This window comes from Xiphophorus maculatus, chromosome 8 (genome assembly GCF_002775205.1).
Source record: "Xiphophorus maculatus strain JP 163 A chromosome 8, X_maculatus-5.0-male, whole genome shotgun sequence".
NCBI classification, from domain to species: Eukaryota; Metazoa; Chordata; class Actinopteri; order Cyprinodontiformes; family Poeciliidae; genus Xiphophorus; species Xiphophorus maculatus.
This window is the reverse complement of record NC_036450.1, coordinates 3,253,002-3,268,727: the sequence shown is the minus strand read 5'-3', so window position 1 is coordinate 3,268,727 and position 15,726 is coordinate 3,253,002. Positions and strand designations below refer to the sequence as shown.

Here is a 15,726-nt window from a genome sequence, read left to right as displayed (position 1 = left end):
CATTCCACCGAAAAAAGTCCAGAAAACTGTTTCTGCTAGCAGCTGTAGTGTCTCATCATTTCACTGTCATCATGTAAAAATTCAGATAAGTTTGTCGATTAATTTTAACTTCATAAAAATAGTTCTTGTAGGTGTTTTAGTTTTAGCCCAAATAACATTTTCTATGCAACTTTGAATTATGCTCAATAGGTGTCAGAATATCTGTTATTTGGAGAATTTACAAAACAGAAAATCCATACAGTCTATCAATATCATGATTAGATATACATTTAGATATTGATAAATTATATAAACTGAAGAAAACTTGTTTTTATTCAGCAGAAAGATCACAAGTGTAATAATATAACAGAAATAGTCTTTATTGTCCCATAGAGAGGAAGATCAGGTGTACACAAAAAGTGCCAAAAGTGTTAAAATAAGTACAGTAAAACCTTAAAGGTGAAATTATTATAAACAGATAGTTTCACCTTTAAAGATACTCTGTTGAGATATTTTGCTCTCTCATTTAAAGTAATTTAAACGAGTCCATTTTTCACATTCCTGATTGGAATTAATATTTTGCACAAATTTATATTTAAATTTAGGTTCTTATTGTTTCTAAAAACAACCCAGGTACGTAAAAAAATACAGTTTTAAAATGCTTTTAAAAAAAAAACTTCAAACATAATGTCACAAATCAGCACATTGCTCCTAACCTAGCAACCTCAGCAAACAACAGCCCGTTACCTAGCAACCCAAGCAGAGCTCCAGCACATTTGGTCAGCTGGTTTTACCGTTGTATGTGCTGTACAATGACTGCTGGAAGAGACAAGTGATTTATTATTGACTTACCACCCATAAACCACTTAGTGCATTCTTGTTGGTTGTGCAGGAGGCTCCACTTCTGCTTTTCAAACATTTGCGGTGGTATGATTGTGCATCTGTTTGCAGCCATTTTGGATTTAAAGTGACAAGATGCCATAAAACAGCTAAAAATCTCATTATCTAAGAATGATTTTGTGCAAAAAAAGAGAATGTAATGAATATGTTTTGTATAGGTCATGGACTTATCCTAACATGTTCAAGGCAGCACAGTATGTCACCTTTAACCTTTGCTCAGAAAGTTTAAATATTCCATTTCCTATTTCATTCTTTGCTCTCGGTTAAGTTTGGTGAATGTCTGAAAAAGACAAAACTAAAATTTAATGTAAATATTAAAACAGTTGGATAAATTCAGCATGATTTAATGCTGTGTCTTCATTTGAAAGGTAGCGTGTTTAGCAGCATTTCCTGTAGATTTAATTTCACAGTAAAAGTCTCAACACAAAGAGTCTGCTGGTTATTCTGGAGCTTGTGGTAAACCTCTCACTCTGCTCCTCCTCTGCACCTCAGCCCAGGGAAAACCGATCTTACACAACCGCCGCTCGTCCATCACGGCCCGACCCGACCAGAACCCCCCACCCCCTGCTGGGCCCGGCCCAGATAAAGGAAGCAGCGCCAGCAGGAAGCTCAGAGGCATTTCTGCACCGAAACACTGAATCCGTCTGATTCAGGCTCAGGATTTAACACAACAGGTGAGAATCTGCCTGATTTTTGATAACAAAAATAAGGTTTTGTTTAAATTTGTGGAGTTTTGTCAAAGTTTAGAGAAAGTAATCAACTTTTTCTGCAAAATTTGAGCAAGTATTTTGGAGTTTTTAGTGTAAAATACACTTTAATGAAACAAAACTACTTTAGGAAAGCAGGACAGATTGTTTCACTTTCAACATGAAATCTTTTATGTTAAAAATGAAATAATCTGTTTTTACTTTTTATCAACATCAAGAAATTATTTACTTAAGCTCCGATACTTTGCAGAAAAGTTACTTGTAAGTTAGTTTTGTCTTATTTCAAATGTACTGATTCATTATAAACTATAAACTGGACTAAAATAGTTGGTAGGATTTAATGTTTTTGCAGTGTGTATTTTCTCATCTCTTCAGTTTAAATGTGATTTTTGTTTATTTTTTATGTTTCTTAGAGAGACGATAAACAATCAGAGATGGGGCTGCTGAACGTCGCTCTCCTCGTTGTCGTTCTCCTCGCGGCGACGATGGAAGCTAAACCAGTAAGAACAAAAACAGCAACTTCTACGATTTATTATTTTTTAATGTTATTTTTATTCATTGTTACTGAGAATCAGATTTAATCCACAATATAAATCATTTTTCTTCATATTTTATCCACTCTATTGAGTTATGGGTGTGTTTTTTATTCTACCTCTATTTATTTATCTCTATTTAAACACTATAAGTTTTTCAGTGTTGTTACCTAATTAAATAAAGGAGCCAGAATGGAAAACATTAGTTTGGAAAAGAAGCATTTTATGTTATGTTGGAGGATTTTTGACCAATTCTTCTGTCTAATGTTGCTTTGCTTATTTTTTCCCCCTCTGTAACATTTCATATGGGCTTTGACTAGACCAGGGGTGCCCAAGGTTTTCCATGCCATGACTCCCCAAAACAGAATTAACTTAAAGATGGGGACTTCCTTTACAAACAAACAGATAATTCTACAAAATATTTAAAGAAAATGTTATTTTAGAATGTTTATCTCACTTTTATTACATTTGTTTAGCATAAATGATTTTAGAGGTTTGATTTTAGTCTGATTAATCTGAATAATTAGAAAGATGAGCGTGGCTAATAACATTTTAATAAGTTATTTTAACTCATATTTTCTAATAATGATTGAAATAAAGGTTATAATTTATGATTTAAAAAATTAAAAGTATCTGATAAAAATGTATTAGATGCAATTTTTTTTTAGTTTTGCATTTTTTTTCTTACCTTCCCTCCAGGTTTCTGAGGCCCTTTTGGCGCCACCTGCTGGCCCCAGAAGGGTCCGCAGGCCCCACTTTTAGAAAAAGACTTCAATTAAAATCGACTTTCTTTCCCTCTAAATGTCGCCTGGTTCGTTTAAGGAGCATAAAGTCAGAAATCTGAGGAATGAACCGTTGATTGTTGCTTCGTTTCGGATCTTCTCCGCAGATCCGCCACAGACACGACGCCGACATCCCCGACAAGAACCAGCCGCAGCGGTACCTGGCGGAGCTTTCCGAAGGGTCCGAGGAATCCTCCGAGGAGTCCTCCGAGGAAGAGACTGAGGAAGAGGAGGAGGAGGAAGAAGACGAAGAAGACGAAGTTGTGGACGTGACGGACGCCGTCACCATCCCGCCCTTGGTGGTCGTGACCACGGATTCGCAGACGTTCACCTCGGGAGACGGCAGCACGCTGGCGCCGGAGCCGGAACCGGACACGGCCAACACGGCCGGCCCGGTGATCATGGTCCGGGAGACGACGCCGGGGCCGGAGGCGACCGCCGTGACCTCTGACGTCACCACCGCGGACGTGGTTCTGACGTCACTAAGAGCTACGGACATGAGGGGAGATATCTGAAACTGCGTTATGTTTAGGTCAGGGGAGTTCACAGTGTGGAGCGGGGGCCATTTGTGGCCCCGGCAATGAATGAGTGTGGCCCCTGATTTTATTTCAAGATTGATACAAGTTTCTATTGTATTTTTATTTAGGACAAAATAAAATATTCTGACTATGACAGAGTGTTGGGACCACAATAATAATAATAATAATAATAATAATAATAATAATAATAATAATAATAATAATAATAATAATAAAGAAAATAAAGACATATTAAGCCGTACAAGATTAAAGTTGTAGTTTTAGGAGAATAAAGTCATAGTATTTTAAATTTATTTTTATTATTTTGACTTTATTTTTGAAATATTATGACTTCATTCTCGTAATTTTATAATTTTGTTCTCATAGTTAAATTTTAATGTTTTTTTCTTAGTATGGCTGTAAATCTCTGACTTATCTTGCAACATATTGGCTAAGACACAAATGTTTGTTTAAAGTTTTACATGTTTACTTTATTTTAGTAGGTAAAATGTGATTTCTCCCAATAAAATAATGCAAGTTATTGAAAATGAATAGCATTTTATGTCCCAACCTTTCCTGCCACTGAATATTTTCTTTATGTGGAATAAAAATAATTTTTTTACACACATATAATGTTTACATACGTAACTGATCCTCTTTTTAATGTACTGTCCTTTAGACTTGCGATGTTTCTCCGTCAAGCAACATTTTAAAAATTGTTTTATTAATTACTTTTATGTAAAGCAACAAACAAATCTGTGTGTTTGCATGTCAGTCTTTGTCAGATTGCAATTTTTAACCCTGTTGGAAGTGAATAAAGGTTTCTGTTAAAGATTTGTTGAGTTATGATTATTGTATAAACATATAAATGTGACTAAAGCCCAAAGTTTTGTGGTAAACCGCAGCTGGGTGTTTATTACAGACGCTGTCGGGTGTGTCGTGGTTTGTAACACGTACAGTTCCTGCCGCAGTGTTGATTACGGGTTATAAATTTATGTTTTACACAGATTATACACAACATGGACGACCAAAACAATGCCAGCATTTTCATTTACTCAGAACTGATACTGGATCTTATATTCTACATATGAATTATGATTGTAAATAAACAAACTAACATCCAGTCCCACTAAAGGTTTACTTAAATATAGACAAATACTGACTGTTGCAGTACAATCAAAACAAATATAACATCGAGGAAATGAGGAATTTCACATGACAAACTGGTGAACATCAGGATCCAGTTAGACCAAATCCACCAGTTCCAGTGACTGGTTCGTGTTTCCACTGGGTCAGCTGCTCACCATGATGTTTTCCGCTCCAGGAGGGAAACCCACACATTGCTCTACTTAGCAACTCGCTTCAGCTTCTCATGAGGAATCCCAAACCTGAAACGGATACGCAGCGGTTTGTAACTTCTAACATGAATATTCTTTAATCCAAAACGATGTAGCTCTGCCTGCTGGACGGTGAACCTTCATCTTCAGGATTGTCAGCTACATTAATGTTTTCATGATCATCACCTTGTTTCAAAGTGTGAATGGTGTCTTCAGGTACATTTTTAGGAAATTACATAGAAATAAGTGACTTTTTAAGGCAATTAACAGAGATGAGCACAGCTAACTATAAAGTTAGCTCTGCTAACCTTACAGCGCTGATCATAAACATTGGTTACGCTAATGCTAAAGTGCTACACCAACATGGTGTTTAGCTAAACTTAATGCTAAATTGCTACTCTGTTTTTAGTGCTACACTTCTGCTAAATACCAATAGAATTTTGTGGAAGCTAATGCTAATGTGGTACTTCAGCACGGTAGCTAGGGGAATCTAATGCTAACATCCCACTCCAACACAGTGTTTAGTGGAAGCTAGCGCTACACCAACATGGCCTTTTGCAGAAGCTAATGCTAAAGCACTAACTTCAATTAAAATCATAATTTCCCTTGAAAAACAACAACCAATTTCATTTACTTTATAGTTTAAATGTTCTTTAGCATCATTAGACATTATATATATATATAAATAGATAATGTGAGGACAGGAAACAGGAACTGCTGCTTAAACAGTTTTCACCCCTTTCAAAATAAGAGCACGAACATAATCATCAAATTACTTGAGGAATTCTTAACAATTTAACAAAAATATTGAACTTTGTTCAACTAAACAATTACAAAATAGACAAATAAATTGGAGATTTGGAATTAATCCAAAAAATTTTAAAACAAAAGTTAGCAAAAGCGCTAAAGTGCTAACTGAAAAATAGTGCAAGAGCAGATTAGCTAATGCTCTATTAGCGGGTTAGTGGAAGTGGGCCCACCACTGGCAGGTAGTAGGTTTAATACTGGCTTAAAGTGGGATTTGAAAACTATTGATCATTTTCTTCCCACTTCACAGTTGGTACCACATAATATCCCAATAAAATAACCTGAGGTTTGTGGTTGTCCATTTTGGACCAAAGTCCAGAGTATTTGGCCATTGCATCTGCAGTGAAACTATGTTGTTACTCCGTGTCTAGTTACGTAAAATTAGTTTTTATGAAGCTCATTACTCAGAGGGAGAACGGAGGAATCATGATGCTCAAGTCCCAGCATGAACATCCACTGATGGGTTCACTTAATAACACCAATCATATCTTTGAGCAGAATATTCTGCAGAGACACTTTGGGTGATGATAATGTTGCATTGGCATGTAAACCTCTAACCAGCAGGCATTTGTTACACAGTAAAAACAAACAACAACATGTCCTGTGGGGGTTTAATTATCTCAATTATTTAGTTCAGAAGTGAAGTCTGGAAAATGTCTTCTCATTAAAAGGTTTTTGTTCTGTTGCATTAGAGGCCTAAAATCTGGGTTTATTGATGGATTCTGACCTGAACATTCAAAGTCACATAAAGACGGTTACAAAGTCGGCCTTCTGTCATGTTTCTCTAGATCTGGTCCCAATAAGATCCAGAGAAACTCACCGCTGTAGCTCAGAGTATGGACTCAGAACCAGGACCTGTTTAGAGCTGCCTTCAGTTAAATATAACTGAAACAATGATTGATGTAATGTTACTGATTCTAAAATGAGCTATTTGTGCTTAATTTGTGACTTTATATTAAAACTGAAGCAGTTGGTATATAATTTTTACTGGATCGGCTACATAATGCTAACTAGCTTTAGTTAGCCAAAAGCAACAAATGCAAAATAGTTTCATGAACTGCTAGCTAGCTCTTCATTAGGATATTTACTGTTGTTGTCTAAAATAAACACAAATGTAAATAAATTGTGGCAATTATGAAGTTTCTGACTGAAAAATATTATAAAGAAACCTCTTTTTTAAACAATTAATTAAAAATCACATGTAAATTAAACCAAGATAACTCTTCTTCTCTGGTATTATTATATATTTGGTGATGAACTCCAGGTCTTTCAGGTTGGAAGGCCTCATTGACATCACTCTAATTTTCATCCTTCTTCACTTGTTTAGATAAAAAACATCAGTATATGAGACCTAAACAGACATTTAATAATTTCACTGCTGGTCGTGAATTCAAGGCTCTTCTGAAGAATCTTTAGTGATTTACTACCACCTAGCGGGGAAAAGAAGGCATTGCAGCCTGTTTCCTGGAAGAAAGCTTTTGATTCAACTGGGATATGAACAAAAATTACTTGGTATGTATTTGGGGAAAAAATGTAATAATCATAAATTCCAGTAAATAAACAAACATTAAAAAAAATATAAATAACTTTTTTTTTTTTGTCCTCAAACTGCACATCTTAACATTTTACACACGTATCAAAGAAAATTCAACTTGAAACCTTTTTGAACATTTAGTATTTGTACATTTTCCCAGACAGTGAAAATCATGCCTGTGTCTGTATTTGTTACGTAACAGTATTTATTGTTGTGCCCTTGATATCTGTGCAGACAGGTTTAGTTAAGATAAATAAAATATTTTTTGTTTCATTCTTTCCTATATGTTCACAGTTTTTACACGACCTCAAGAATTTAATGAATCACCAGTCAAACTTCCTGTCACTGACTCATGTATCTACGACTCAGTTATGTTTTTTCCATGTTCCTTTTTCTTCATAAACCAAAACAACTGGAATAAAATATGTTTTCTTTCTTGATTTCAGCTCACTCGTAGATCTTCTGCTCTTAATCTTCCTGCTTCTGGAGACATTTTTGTCTGTCTCGTCTTTCCTCCTCAGGGGCTTCAGGCCGCAGTCTGAAGGCATCCAGAAAAATGAAGCCTGTAATCAGTTTGACGTTTTTATGTGTCTGCAATATGTTGAAGAGAAGAAAAGAACATAAAAAGACGAGGAGATAAAGTCAAGACAAAGGCTGGTGTTTCATTCTGTCCTGCAGCAGCATATTATAAGTTTTAAAATTACACGATTTTGACAAATTTATGACAATAATGGGGATTAAAATGATACAGTACTGGATTCTTTGCTGCCACACAAACATGTCTGAGCTGTCTGGGTTATTTAGGTTTTCTTTTGGTTTCTCATACCCCAGTCTTTTTATATCTTTCTATAAATATTCCTAGTTAGAACTATCAATATTTTATAACTCATTTAAGTAAGATTACATATTACATCACAGCAGAGTTTATAACAAGAAAATAGTTCAGAATAGACCAGAGAAAAATAATTTTGATGTTGAAAAATATGCAGACAGCTTTGACCCAGTTTTATGCTTAATAAGAACAAAATAATGAACGACAAGCGGATTTCTCTTAGTACCTCGTTTTCCTCCCGCAGTCCAAACAACATGACTACTTTAATTTGAACTCTAAATTACTCTCAACTCTTATAGCCTAAGAATTAAAATTTTACGAGGAACACATTTTCGCATAAAATCCAATCATTTAGCATCATAAAATAAAAAACAAATAAGCTAACACACCTGTAAAATAACAAAAAAGAACAAAATTGTGTCATTTTTAAATTTTTTTTAAAGTTTACAAGCATATTTGAGTTTACTGTAACATGATACTTTTAGCTAATATCCGTTAGCTTGCTAAAACATAAACAAAACAAAAACAAAAACATAAAACAAGAAAAAGAGGCAAAAATACTGCGATAATACAAGCTTTTCTATTCCCAGTTTACATTTTATTTGTATAATTTTTGGATAGTTTTTGATTAGAAGCATTCCTGTTAGCATATCGGGATACAGTGAGTAGCTAACATGTGCTAGCATGACCCGATCAACTAGCATAATTTGATTAAGAAAATGTTCGTTTCCATGGAGCTTTGTGTGTATTGTAGCGACTAAAAAGGTCATGATATGTTCATATTTTATTTCCTCCTTAATTACAATAAAATCAGCAGCATTAGTAAGCTAATGTTAGCATGCTAATGAACGGCTAATTTTAGATTTAACAGACTTGAGCTACATTGAAAAGAATTCAGTTTTAATAAATTGTAGACGATAGAACCAAAATATTTTTTTAGTTTCTATGTGTTGTTTTTGGTTAATTTCTTTACACAAAGTAAGAGTTGTGGTTAAATTAGTTTACTATGTTGAATCTCTGTGCAGCAGTTGATGCTGCTTAAAGAGCAACAAAAATGTATTTTGTTGTTTATAATGAACACTTCAGATGAAATTACGTACTATTATTTTTAAATAAATTACAATCTATTTTTGCTTAATTTGAACTGAAAACAAATAATTTAAAACAAAACAGTCAAAGCTTTATTAAATGTTTTTATTTTCTTTCCCCCCTCATGCAAATGAAAACAAAATGTCAACATAAAGACAAAAACAAAAGTCGTGTTTATATGAAAAAGAATTTTATTATCACTTTAGAAATGGTACAATATGATACATTACAGTAAACAACACTGAAAACACATAAAGCAGGTAGGATCTGTGCAAATGAACAAGACTGTGTTGCATGTATGAATACTCTTTTTTTTCCTGACTCAAGTCTGAACTACAATGCAATTTAATCCGTCTGCATCCTTTTGTGTACAATAGAAAACATCTGCACCAGTTAGCAATGAAGCATTAGCCACACTGGCTGCAAATTTCCAATTACACTCAAAATATTACAAGTAATTATTTAAAAAAAATCTTTTTCCTCTAATTCTAAAGCACAGAAATCAGTTTGCAAATAGCAGTTAATAAATGTGGATTGCCTTGTTTGTTGGACAAGACAAGAGGATTTAATTTAGCAGTTTTGACTTGCAGTTAGAGGGTGACTGGGGGCAGAAGACTTCCTGTAGCAGTCGTCATTGTGAACATCCTCTGTGTTCTCCCCTCAGGGACCAATTAACCTACACGCCACAGAAAGCAGGAGGTATTGCCTTGTTTAAATAAACCCACAGCAGGAACGTTTGTTTTCATCCAGACGTTCAGAAATAATCAGATAAATAATGCCGAAGAAGATTAGAGCTACTAGTAATGAAGCTGTGGTTTTCCCTGTTTGACCCTGCAGTTTTAGTGGCCTCAGGAGAGGAGAGGGGACGTCTGTTCTCCAGGATGCAGCTCGTTTTGTGACGATTACGCCACCGTCCACCCTGCTTCCTGGACGCCTTACTTGGCGGTGACGACTACCGGCATGTCGGTGGGGTTAGGCCCCGCCCCGTCCTCGTCCGAGTCGCTTTCCACGCTGTCGTCTTCGTCCGAGTCGCTGTCGGCGGCGCCGGGCGTGGCGGTGGCCTCCTCGCTGCTCTGGGTGTCCTCGGATTCGGCGCTGGCGCTGTCACTAGGGGAGCTGGCGCCTTCCTCTTCCTCCTCTTCCTCTGGAGTGCTGCTGCTTTCGCTGTCGTTGGCGGTGGATGCCCCGCTGCTGGCGCTGTCGTCCTCAGCGGGAACGGCGGCCTGCCGGACTTTGACGTCCTGGTCCTGAGAGAGTCCGGAAGAGGCGTCCAGGCCCTGGGTCTCCACCTCTGGGGTGCTGGTGTCTTCTTCCACGATGTCAGAGTGGATTTGGAAAGCCTGAAAGTCAGAAATCCTTCAATCAGAACCGGTCTGATAATGTAAGGGATGCTAAAAGGTCTCAAAAAACAACATATCAAATGAGAAACCATTGATATCAAGAAGCAAGAGAAGCACAGCTAAAGCGATGATCCACAACTGGAGAAGATATGGATCAGTGGTGAACCTTTCCAGGAGTGGCCAACCAAACAGATTTACTCTAAGAGATCAATAGCTGCGTTTCCAGTGAATATATAATTGTGTAAATTAGAATTACAAAAATAAATTCATTTAGTGGAAACAGAGCAATTTGGAATAAGCAAAGATGGGATAGTTTTCTGGGCAGCGTCGACATTAATGTATTTCACAAAACTGCAATAGAAGCAGTTTTTTCACATCATGTGATCAACGACCAAAGGTAGAAAAGAAAGACAGGAAGTGGCAGGATGATGATGAGGCACGCTTTTCATTGCATTTCTTATTTAATGGACACATTTGTAATGGAAACGTAGATTGTGACTCATCCAAAGCGCCACAAAAGAACTCAGAACCACAGAACAACGTCTAAGTCCAGTTCCTCAGGGCAAATACAACCAAAACAAACGTTAGCCTAGCGCTAGCTGGAGAAATGGCTCATAGTCATTTACCAGAGATTAAAGAGAAATCTGACGCATTCTATTTTTGTTTACTTATTGTGAAAATGGAAGTAATGCTACTCATTGGTCAAAAATAGAGAAGGTGCTAAAAAAGAGCCACTGTTGACCAAAAACATCATGAATCCCTACGACTTTTGGGCAGACGAGAAATAAGGCGTGCTTCCTTTCAAGGATGTTCTTCTTGACCTCAACATTTCTACCACTTCCTCAAAGGAAGACTAACCTGTACCTTATAAACCTTTGGGTGCTTCTCCACCTCGTTGCCGTTAGTCATGTCGTAGGCCACCTTCTTGCCAACAATCTCATAGGATTTGTATGGGTTGGGACCCTTCTGGTAGGATTTCTTCTCCACAAAGATGGTGGTCTTGTAGTCATCAATTTGTCCTGTCAAACTGTCCCCGCGACCAGCGTCGGGGTCGGTGACGACGGTCGGGTTGATGGGTTCTTCAGTGGTCTCCGGCTCGACGACGCCGGGTGTTGGGGTGACGGTGACGGGCACGGGGGTGGACGACTCGCCAGACTCTGAGTCAGAGTCCTCATCATCTGTGTCCTGTGGTTGTAAATATGGAAATATTAAAATAACATCAGACGATTTCAAAAGTCACTGGCAAGGATTACGGAGAAGAAACAAATATAGCATTTTACTCACAGTCTCGTCTTTGTCGTCATCATGGTTATCATCGCTGTCGTCGCTGTCCTCACTGGTGACTGAACTGGTATCTGCATGTGGAAGTGCACCACCAGCTTTGACCTGTACTGGAAGCCCAGCCGCCGCCTCCTGTATGAACCGAAAACATGCAAAACTGAAAGATCTGATGGAAAGTTTGAGACTCACTTCGCTTCTGATCCCCAGATTCTCACCTCAGTTTCATCTGAAGCATCTTCACTCTCATCTGATGCGGACTTAGCTGGAGCTACAACTTTCTGCGCAGACAGAGCAGAAAATGTTTATTAATTTAATTCGTTTATCTCTAATAGTTTTGAAAAAAGAATATAGCTGGAGCCAAACACTGTTAAGCTGGACATGATGCTGAAATCAGGCAGATTACCAAACCCAAGCAGGTTTTCAATGTGCAGAACAACAATAGAAAGGAAGGAAGTGAAGCAAATATGCACAAAATGGAATAACCAGCAACCCAGTTGACTATTAAGTGTCAACACATCACCAATTATACATTTAGTTAAGGACATCTTTTAATATTCAAAGGTTTTGGTGCATAAATAAACCAGTTCTCTCAAAGTAGTAAGAAAACTTTTGTTTAAGACAACTTTTAAAGAAATTTCAGCTGCTTGGACTTAAAAAAAGGCAAATATATGTTCTTTAACTGACAGAAATACTTTATACTACAGATTTTATCTTAATGCAATCCCTGGATTTAAAACAGATTTTACCTTAACTGGAGCCGATTGTGACTTAGGAAGAGCAAGTTGCTGTTTTCTGATGGCTGGTCGCGCTGGTCGTCTCACCTGTTCACATCACAGGACATAATAATTATTTTATGCATAAATCACAAACTAATTTCTGCATAACTCTCTGTGGATACTCACCACCTCCTCAGAGCTGTCAGAGCTTTCACTGTTAGAGAGTTTTCTCGCCTAGAAAAGAAAAGTCAACTGAATATAATCACAAAAGTACTTCATGAATTTAATTCCTGTAAACCGAATAAAACTCACCGGTCGGCAGAGAACTGTGGCGAAGAGCAGGACAAAAACAATGGCCACCTTCATAGTGCCAGAACTGGGAACCAGAACAGGTTGAAGTCAGACAAAATAAAACTATAAAACATAACCATGTCACCAAAATACACGTCTGACGGCCATAACTTCACAGGAAACACAATGACATGTCAAACTTAACATCAGCTCACTGGAGCTAAAATGGAGGCTGCCGGGTCACATGACCGTTAACTAGTCCTGGTATGTCACAGGAAGTCATTAAAGTCTTAATTAGAGACCAAAAGGAGAAGTTATGAGTCCCTCAATTAAAACAGTTCAGCATTTTCTCTGTCATCAGGGCCAGAAAGTCACTTCGCTCTGGAGCGTGGTTTCATAAACTATGAGACGCGACATTTTTTGGGGCTGACTCAGGTCCTAAAGATGGAGAAAATCAGATACAAGAATGTCTGGAAATATTCCAGTTGTAAAGCAGACTACAGGGGTAAAAACACTGAGAACTAGTCAAACTCTGAACTGTTTTCTTTAACTCAATCTCTTAACAATAAACATGCAGCAGGTTTAAGGATGAAGAATAGAGAATAAATGCATTTTTAGCCAAAAGTCGTAGTTACATGTGGTGAATCTGTTGGACACCGGCTAAAGACTTTGACATTCAATCACTGCAACTAGTTTCCTTGTGGGAGGATCAGTCTGAATGCCTGCTTCTATGTTTTAATGATGGACTCCTCATGTAGTGTGTATTTACTGGGTTATAACTGGAAAGCCGCAGCGCAGCCGGAGCTCCATAGCCGCCCATAGGACTACATGCGTAGGTATTTTTAAATGCCTATCTTTGTCCCGGGTGCATGACCTTGAGGATGAGGACATTTGGAGTTGAATTGATTGAAAATGAAGTCTTGTTTTCAGAATGGATTTTCTGTGTGGCAGGAAGCTAGCTAGTTGTTGTTCTGAGGACAGAGTTCAAAGACATTTCTGGTCCATCTTTAACATTTTATTGACAAAATCAAGTTTATATTTTGTGTTAGATGAGAAAAAATGTGAAACGATGATGATTAAAAACAAAAATGGCCAAATTTGGAAGGTCTACTGCTAATCAGCTAGCTGATGGTAAAGCTAGCTGATTAGCATAGTTTAGCATTGCTATGAATTAAATGGAAAAAGTCAACACAACATTTTCTAAGTTAGTTATGAAGCTAGTTGTGCTATAATACAACCTAGAAAATAAGAGAAAATTTAAATCCTGGAAGCTAGCAGGTAAAATACTTTCTAATGCTAACGCTAACGGCTATGAGTTTACTTTAAAGGGGAAGTTGAGTGAAACATACTTGATATTTTGTTAATGATTTCTAAGCTATCATATGTTTAGCTATGAAGATAATTGAGCTGTAATTAAACCAATAAGGTATGAAAACATTTCTGTCTTGGAAGTTAGCAAGTGACAAAGATGTTTTTTATGCTAATTAGTTTTACTTTAAAGAATAAGTTGCAGAAAACATATTTAAGGTTTAGTGGTGATTTCTAAGTTGTTCATTTCATTATGACATAAAAAAAGTCCTGTAATTAAACCGCTGTTAGAAAACATTCTTATCTTGGAAGCTAACAGATACATTTCAGTGCTAATGACTAGAAATAGCTTTACGTTAAAAGGAGAAGTTGAGGGAAACATATTTTAGTTGTGATTTCTATCAAATGTTTAACTATGAAGATTATTGAGCTAAAATAAAACCTAAAATTAGAAAAGAGAACTATGCTACCTTTTAAGCTAGCAGCTGAACATGCCTGGTATACACATGTTTACTTTAGAGAACCAGAGCAGTGAAAAATAAATATTTAAATGTTTTAGTCCTTTTTTCATCTTATGTCTTATTATATAGTTAAGATAAAACCTCCAAAGAAAGATCGGAAAGATAAAACTTCAGAAGTATTTTTACTTTAAAGAATAAGTTCAACAAAAATCTGTGGATAATTTAGAAAATATAATATAATAATAATTTAGAAAATATTTTCCCAAACTCTTGCTGCAAACAATCTTTTAATGATATCAAAGATGAGAACTTCTGTTCATCTTAACATGAATGTGATGTCAGACAGTTTCCTAAAACTGTAAAAACAAAAAAAAAATCAATCAATCAAAACTAAAAACATTAAATAGCTCCTTTAATGTTGGTTCTAAACATCTGAAATGTTATTTGGAAATGAATCAGTGATGATAATGTGCAAAACCAAATTCATATTAGATGCTACTGTTTTTTATTGCTTGATACTGTAAATCTGAGTTGCAATATATCTGGAAGTAATTATAATTTTTTTTTTGAGTATTGATTTATTCTAGATAAAGTTGCCTTCACACTCACAGAAAACTGATTGATTTTACTTGTTTTACATTTACTGGTTTGCAGTACATTAAAATGTTAAAGATATTTTTTAAGTTGGTTACAGGACCAAATCTTAAAGAGAAAATTTCAAGCCAAAAACAAAAACATTCCTGTTATGACAACGTTTTGGTTTGAAGTTCTGTCAAACTTTTAAACTTGAAATCTGAAATTGTTTCCTATTCTAATATCAAAAAGAAGTAAAAGTAAAACTGAGAATAGATTGAATTTCTACAGAGTTGTTCTCAATTTAACCCTGAAAGAAAACTACATTTAATATCTGCAGTAAACATTTAGGTAAAACAAACCTCACATATCGACCAGTTCAGCTGTCTTAGTGTAAGTTTAGCTGTTTTTCACACAATAAGTAAAAACATCTTTTAAGAACAATAATGATGAAAAATAATCATGCGTTCATTCTGACCTTGGTTGAAGTCAACAGAAGAAAACCAGCAGGTGAGGTCAGCCTTTACTTTATCTCCTGGTCTTTTCTCGTGCTACTGCTGAACCGAGGCTCCTGGTTGGCTTTTAAACCCTCCAAACTCGCAGGAGCAGCCAATCAGAGCAGAGGTAGTGATGTCATGAGGTTAACCGCTCCTCGGTCCACCTCTCTTCTCTTCTCCCACTCTTCCTGTGGTTGGTGGTGTGCTGGCAGACACACACATACATACATGCTCATGAAAA

The 15,726-nt window shown here is 36.5% G+C and overlaps 2 protein-coding genes across 2 annotated transcripts; one reads left to right on the top strand and one right to left on the bottom strand.

The window, feature by feature from the left end:
- The first annotated feature begins 1,432 nt into the window (after nucleotides 1–1,432).
- LOC111609442 (bone sialoprotein 2-like) lies at nucleotides 1,433–4,255 on the top strand. The gene is made up of 3 exons (XM_023337923.1): nucleotides 1,433–1,553; nucleotides 2,000–2,086; nucleotides 3,009–4,255. The coding sequence occupies exons 2-3, from the start codon at nucleotides 2,021–2,023 to the stop codon at nucleotides 3,414–3,416; spliced, it is 474 nt and encodes a 157-aa protein (XP_023193691.1). The 5' UTR covers nucleotides 1,433–1,553; nucleotides 2,000–2,020; the 3' UTR covers nucleotides 3,417–4,255.
- Nucleotides 4,256–9,189: 4,934 nt separating this feature from the next.
- Nucleotides 9,190–15,555, bottom strand: LOC102231015 (putative surface protein SACOL0050). Its single transcript, XM_005812429.2, has 8 exons — nucleotides 15,467–15,555; nucleotides 12,668–12,731; nucleotides 12,542–12,589; nucleotides 12,386–12,460; nucleotides 11,855–11,917; nucleotides 11,643–11,771; nucleotides 11,223–11,543; nucleotides 9,190–10,358 (listed from the first exon to the last, which is right to left on the bottom strand). The coding sequence occupies exons 2-8, from the start codon at nucleotides 12,719–12,721 to the stop codon at nucleotides 9,954–9,956; spliced, it is 1,095 nt and encodes a 364-aa protein (XP_005812486.1). The 5' UTR covers nucleotides 12,722–12,731; nucleotides 15,467–15,555; the 3' UTR covers nucleotides 9,190–9,953.
- Nucleotides 15,556–15,726: the final 171 nt, after the last annotated feature.